General features: G+C 41.8%; 1 protein-coding gene across 1 annotated transcript; it reads left to right on the forward strand.

Moving 5' to 3' along the window:
* The first annotated feature begins 200 nt into the window (after nt 1–200).
* LOC143376925 (uncharacterized protein F13E9.13, mitochondrial) lies at nt 201–3,044 on the forward strand. Its single transcript, XM_076827720.1, has 6 exons — nt 201–975; nt 1,368–1,450; nt 1,864–2,004; nt 2,079–2,278; nt 2,344–2,471; nt 2,765–3,044. Exons 1-6 carry the CDS (start codon nt 900–902, stop codon nt 2,965–2,967), a joined length of 831 nt encoding a protein of 276 aa, XP_076683835.1. The 5' UTR covers nt 201–899; the 3' UTR covers nt 2,968–3,044.
* The last annotated feature ends 4,364 nt before the right edge of the window (nt 3,045–7,408 follow it).

Raw genomic sequence — 7,408 nt, forward strand, 5'->3', positions numbered from 1 at the left:
CTTTATTGAAAGTACGCAAAAACACTTATTTGGATAACTAAGTATTAAATACACTTCCCTATTACTAAAGGAGGAAGCATTAAAACTTTATTTTCCAAGCGAAAAATGCACTTGTAATTTCTATCTTACTTTTGAAACGCATAACATTGTTTCAGATGGCGCCACAGTAGCCTTACGGAATAATTTAAGTTGCCCGCTAAGCAACCATTTGCAATAAATACTTAAAAATAGTCAGTTGCTATCATGAGTAAGTCAGTTTATGGTTGACAGTTAAGATACCTCTAATGAAGCAGCCAATTATTAAAATTCTTATCTATCGATGGTACATTTCCTCCCCAACATACTATCACCGGAAGTTACTGTATATACGCTTATCTGACCACAGAAATTTAACTTATTTCACAAACACTGCTGTATAGTTAAACAAGTGTAACAAAATAAAAGCAGATTTCTGAATGAACTTCCCGTTCCCTTACTCTCCTCGTCAATTGTTTTGAATTACATAATCCGTGTAGAAGCAAATAGCTGTTATCTGGCCTAACCTAACGTAGGCAAAGAGGAATTATAAAATAAAATCTGTATATAAACTTTATGAACAAATATGTAATAATTTAACAGCTTTTATCGGAGAGCAAATTTTCATACAATTTTCGTACAAATCTGCCGTCCGACAGATTCTTTACCTCTTTCTCTTTTCCACCTCCTTTCCGAAAATAAGAGGCAACAATCCAGTCGATACGAAACAGCTGATTGTTGAATCGGAGCTGTGCAGAACAAACACACAGTACAGTTATCGCGAACTCAAATGTGCAAGTGTATTTCGAACGAACACTTTCACGCAGATTTGTGATTCTTAACCGCCACTGCAGATTTGCCTAGCAGAAAGTTATTTCGACAAAATGATGCGTTTTCGTAGGCTCTTCCGTGACAAAAAGTGCGCCGTGATTGGGATGGTGCACGTGGGTGCATTGCCTGGTACAAAATCACTATTAAGTTCCGCGTGACAAACCCTGCACGAAATATTTCTACCAAGAAAGTGCAACTAGTTCTCTACGATCTGATCAAAGTTTGTTCTGCTAAACGTGCCGCATCAATAAATTATTAAATACTGCTTTTATCATTATTGGTCTGGAAGTGCCAATAACATACCGTTTATCTCTCCTGTTCATACAAAAGAGTATGTCTGTTGTGAATAACAGATTCTCTGAGAACAGCATATTTTTCACATTTTTAATCAATGAACTAACAGCATATTGACAGACCATGCTATTTATAAAAGACACTCTTTAAAGTGGACAGTTCATATCATTTATTGAATCATGTCCCCTTCCAGAATGTTCTGAGTTACTGAAATCAGTATATTTCAGGAACACCTTTGTATGCTGGTAATACAATAAAAGTCATAGAGGATGCAGTTAGGGATGCTAAAATTTATAAACACTGTAAAGTTGTGAGTTTCCTTGCAAGCTTCACAGACAGGGTTGCCAGATCAGGCCTGATATTTTTCTGGAGATTTCAATTTCGTAGGGGATTGGAGTGGAGTAGGGTGGTTTGGGGGAGAAATTGGGCTAAAATTATAAAGGAGTAACAATAATAATAATAATAAAAGTATTATGAATATTTATTAGAATTTGTTACAGATTTTAAGTTTATTTTATGCCACGCTGCACCAGTGTAGTGGCAGTGCATGCCTGCTGAATTGGCTAATACTCTCTAATCTGCCAGAGACTTTTACTTGTTCCCTGGCAGGAGGCAATAGTTCAAATCCTAAGACTCCGGCTGAATGCCGAAGATCTGGCAACCCTGTGTACAGACTATCAGAATAAAAAATTCTGTAATACTCTTCTTCCGCTTCAACCTCAGGATGGTATCCTAGTGGAGAACATGAATGATATTCCATACGTGCGGCCCAAAGACATATCCCCTGAAACAATATCTATGATGACCAGAATCTGTGGTCACATTAGAAGGAAATTTCATCCGAAAGTACCCTGTGGCGTACAGGTATAGACCAGGGAGTACTACCTGAACCTGTTGAGCCGATCACTGAACGCTTTCATTAAGAAAAATAAAAACAGATTTTAGCAGGATGTAACAGGGAAGCAATGGCCGTAGCGCAAGCTTCCAATTTCCAATTCATTAGGGCCGAGGGATTCGTCTTCTCTCATATTGCAGACGAGGGCTTCACCGACGCGTGCGCTGGCCCTTTGTTGCGATACAGAAAACGCATCTGTGCTGATAATGTTCTCGTTCTCGCTGACATTAAGAAGAAACACAGGTGACTTGTTGCGCTTGAACGAGGTAGATACTTTAATCTAAGAATTCTATTTTATTCCTCCGTAGTTCACATGCGATCACTTATGACGTCAGCTTATCAGGAACAGCCAAAGCAGCAGAGTTTTTCTTAGCCGATGGGGTAATAGTTACAGGGACTGCTACGGGTGACCCAGTTGATGCGGAAGAGCTTGCAGGTAATTTTATAGTGGCAAGAAATAACAGTTTTAAATTCATTGCGTTAACAGTATGACTCTCTATTGTGACTAGGGAATTCAATCGCGGGATCCCGGCTGTTTTGTTGGATTCTAAAACTCCCGGGCTTTGATATATCAGGTTATAACTTATCCCGAGAATTTCGAGACTTTTTTAAAAACGTAAATTACTTTATGAACAACGGAGAAATATAAAAATGGAATCCAAAAAACAACCGGGATCCCGGGATTGAATTCCCTAATTGTGAGTAACTAGAAAAAATTATGCTCTGCAGAGGTTAAAAACGTTGCCAAGGGGCCCGTGATTGTTGGGTCCGGTGTCACGATAGACAACATTGAGGATTACATATCCTCAGATGCAGTGATTGTTGGATCCCACTTTAAAGTCGACGGGTTATGGCAGAACGCTGTTGATGAAGAGAAAGTTACTAAATTCATGACGAAAATAGAAGAATTACGGAAGAGCATAGAAACATAGCAAATTTGGAATATACTTTATACCGGCGTATCGTAACTACATGTTTGCAAATACACGCTGCACTTATACACCATTAACTGCCCCTCGTTTTTTATTAATCGAACATCCTTTGTCATTACAATAATCGAGGATAATCGGGAATTCGAACGACAGAAGAAATTAATCATATGGTGAGGCGGAAATGCACGCAACCGGTTTCAGGGAACCTGTCCTATACAGTGCATGAATAGGCTCCTAATGGTGGGGTAGGAACTTACGGACCCCAAATTGTATTTATTGCTACGGAACTAGGTACAAGCCACTTCCGTAGAATATATTTATACGAAAATTCTACCATGACCCCAAAATCAGTGTTTTTTTTTTTACAAAAATTAATAGACATAAATCTATTTCCATAAAATTTGTCTTTGGTGTTCACACATACAGCAGCAAGAATACAAACATTTGACTACCACCATAGTCGATTGTATACCAAACTAAGTAGCTTTACTACTCGGTTTCGCCCGAAATTTAGATTCTGATTTTATAAAAAAAAAAAATTTATTATTCTGAGAATGGTCACATTCATCTGGATTAGTTAGAATCCAGAGTTTATCGTTCGAAGGTTTTTAGGCGACAGACAAACACAGGAACATGTAGAAGCTTTTTGCTATATATATTAAGATACTGTAGCCACAAAAATTTCATCGATTTTTATGGACGCGTGGCGGACTCAAAATTACCGTTTACATGCCGTTGGAGAATGATCAGCGAGACTTTCTATCAAGGAGTTTCTTTATCGCCCCAGTTGATCGTCCAAAAAAAAATATTGATAAATCATCACTATTTGTAAGTCAAGAAGGAAATGACTTCAAAGTTCCTTCGTCAGCATGAAGACTATATAATTTTCAATCGTCGATATGTTTGAATATGTAATAGACACATCGGGAGAATGCAGCACTTCGGTTAACAAATATTCATTACACCAAGTATAATAGTTCTGCAGTGTAGTCAAAAGCTGTACTTCGAATTTGAGATGTAGAATAGAAAATGGAGGGGATTTTAATTGACCCAGCATTGTGTTGAGTTTAAATTGGGTTGGAAATATTAGAAAAATTAAGCTGAGAGAATAATATAATGTTTGAAAGATTTTAGGGACAGTAGACGGGGGGGGGGGGCACAGGGTAGGTGATTCAGAATTCATGGGGTGAAATAGTCGTTATGGATACGGAGGAAGTTGGAAAAGCGAGAATTGTTTTCAGAAATGAGTCACGCATAGTTTAGGGGTGGGTATCTTACAAAATGACGCACTTTTGGTCAGCAGGGTTCTGCTTGTATTTGCACATCTGTCCCCAAAATAATAAAATTATTTTCGTGCAGACTGTACACGAATATTGTGATGTCATTCGTGCATGCAGAAATCGCGACTTGGCATGAATGATTCCACGTTTTCCACGGCATGTGCCAATTGTTGACGCTGAACTCGTGATGCTGAGAGCATGCCAACAGAAAATACAGTTTCGGACCTCGCGTTTATTGTTGACAAATATACGCAATACACTTCCGTAACGTGTTTGCGATAGAATTAAACAACACGTACGTAAACAAATGACTTTGAGAAATGGGAAAGTGTGAGTACGATTAGGGGAGAAAATGGTGCATTAAAACAATAAAAATTTTTATTTCCAATGTAAAGAAAATTCAAAGCTTCTTACAATTCACGCGGAACAGCGACGCCAAAATGTGTGGCATTTTTTCAACTAAGGGAGAATTGACGGCAGTAGCAAAATTGCGCCATAGCGTAATTATTTGCGACAATTCGGAAAAGAGTCTCCTTATACGGAATATTTTTATCGCCACTCTATTCCCATGTTTCCCTGCCAGCCAATTATCTCTTTCGACACGCACCGCATTAAAAATTCATTAAGTCCACATTCCCAAAGTATCCATCGACCATAAACGGTGTAGCAGCGTGTGGTTCACAGTGTTCCTCGATACTGAATAGATTCTCACATCTCGAGCGGAATTGCTAACGAAATCCATGCCGCACGAGGAAGCGCAATTTCCGTGCTGATTTATTATTGGGCCGTACAAGAGTTTCTTTCCGCAAATCAATGCCAAAAGTGGAGTACGTGATAGTGGGTCGCAGGAAGAAAAAAAAGTTTCCCATGGTACGCTTGGTTACTGCCGTGCATTGACTCGTATCAATCCAACAGGGAAATGGAGGGATCTCCCAAACAGTATTGACAGGGCTGGCCTCGCGCAGGCGTCTGGCCGCTGGCCGCACTGCCACTATGCCACTGTTCAACAATGGTATTCCAATCTTCCCTTCGTCGGCTGTAAAATCCTCCCACACACACGCCTAAGCCCCAACTTCCCCTTATCAAACATGGCCACACATTTCCAAAGCCGACAGTTTCATGTATCCTTCCCAACCACTTCAATCTCATTCATAAAACAACGCTCCCATTACAGAGGGATTTAATAGGACTCGCCGTGAAACCGTCCACTGGATACCTGCCCCGTGATGCATCATTACCGACAGAACACGTGACCAAGTACCACCATTCCCAAAGACAATGCTGTGGTTTCTTTATTTTTTGCAAACCGTCTCTGGGATAGGGTTCAGTGACTCCCCTCGCAGTGCTGTCTCACACTGAGAGACACTGCTACATATGATGCCATCTTGCCACCACGGGGCACCGATGTCGCTGCGAGCCGAACGAAACTACTTTGGATCGAGGCGTTCTAACAGCGAAAGATAATTAGCAGGCCTATCCCCGACGATGGATCCTTTGTGTTCCACGCCGGGGATATTCGGCGGCCACTGGAACGGCACGGGGTTTCGCGAAATAACGGACACTTAATGGGTGCAGGCAAAAAGGAAGTTTTCCAAGTGTCTCAGCATTAACAGCCACCAGCAGCTGTTCGCCCAGCTGAGCGTTCCCCCACCCGCGACTCCTGCTCACCACCGAAGCAACGTGCCCCGGGGCCCTGGCCACCTCCCACCCGCTCGTGACACGATCAGCTTTTATATACACGCTCGTAAAAATAATAGCGCTTTGTTAAATTGCGAAATATCACCGTTACGCCCGCGTGACGCCACCAGAACTGTTGTTCTACCGCGCGGCGAGCCGTGGGCGACCGAATCGAAGGTCGGACATAAAAATAAAAATCACACGAAATAATAATGCGGGCGATTCGCGAGAACGACGGCTCGGGCAACGTGCAATCGTGCAGGCTGCCGCCGACCGTCGCGGTTCCCTTCGATAATGCTGGTTATTGGTGCACCCCTGTCTGGGGTGCAACCGATATCTATATCGTCGCGTAATATAAATAACAGTCGAGTGGCACATTATCACGCTACATATTTTATACGGGAGAGCCTTGTACCGCCAGCTCCAAGACACCGGAGCACCGCATCGATTTTCCGCTTCCTGCATTTGCAGCGATTTCGCGGAACTTCCACCCCCCCCCCCCCCCCACCCGCCGCAGTTATTTTTTGTTTGTAATTACCGAGGAGGTCCCAAAATGGGACTTCCTTCGATCATCCCGTACGTGGAGAAACGTAAAAAGAGATATTAAAGAGGTGGGTGATCAAGGATTCGCTGTAAATGGGAAAGCAATTGAGCGCAGGGTAATGATGATGTGGTATCAGGATTTTTTGTATCGGTGAGGATCAGGGAATTCCCCAGATAACGGCGGTAGATTTGTAAGACAGCCAATGCTCGCATTGCAGTGTTCATCTGTTTTTATTTAGAAGTCAATTAATGATTGATGGGATATCGTCCACCATTTTACACTGGAGGATATTCTTAGTCATTCTGTAAACAATTCCTCGTTCAGTCGCTCCCTGTTTACACTGTGATGTCAGCATATTCTCACTTCTAATTTGTGGTAATTTTCTTTAATAATTTTAAACTGGTGATTCCGGAAGTGTTTCACTCACTCCTGGGTTGCATGTACAGTAATTTCGTGTAACTGAACGCACTTTGTCTCATATCCTTCCTGAGAACGACGAACAAATCTTCAAAGTTGATCACACACCGAGTCTCAATGCTGTCACACACCCCTAAGCCACGAATATTAAATAGTTACTCAGGTCGTCAAGCCAGCTGCATACTATCAGCCACGTTAACCTTCGACCTTTCATTTTACTAAAAACGAAATGCTGCCACGATAACGATCACCACTGACGTCCAACATAGCCGATTATAGATACTCTAATCCACAAAATCTTCAGGCTTCACAGCCAGCCAATTCCCCACCTTTCGCGCAGCCTACGTTTCCCAGAATCTTCCATCGATATTTCACAAAATCTCCTCTTACCTACCGCGATCCAACAGAGCTGAAACGTTCCTCCATTGATTGCAAAAGTATCACGCCTATACATCACATTTTACGAGCAAAAATAGAAGGCCAAAGTGATGGACGGTTTGAAGCGCGAGCCACCGTGCGCCGA

This window comes from Andrena cerasifolii, chromosome 15 (genome assembly GCF_050908995.1).
Source record: "Andrena cerasifolii isolate SP2316 chromosome 15, iyAndCera1_principal, whole genome shotgun sequence".
NCBI classification, from domain to species: domain Eukaryota; kingdom Metazoa; phylum Arthropoda; class Insecta; order Hymenoptera; family Andrenidae; genus Andrena; species Andrena cerasifolii.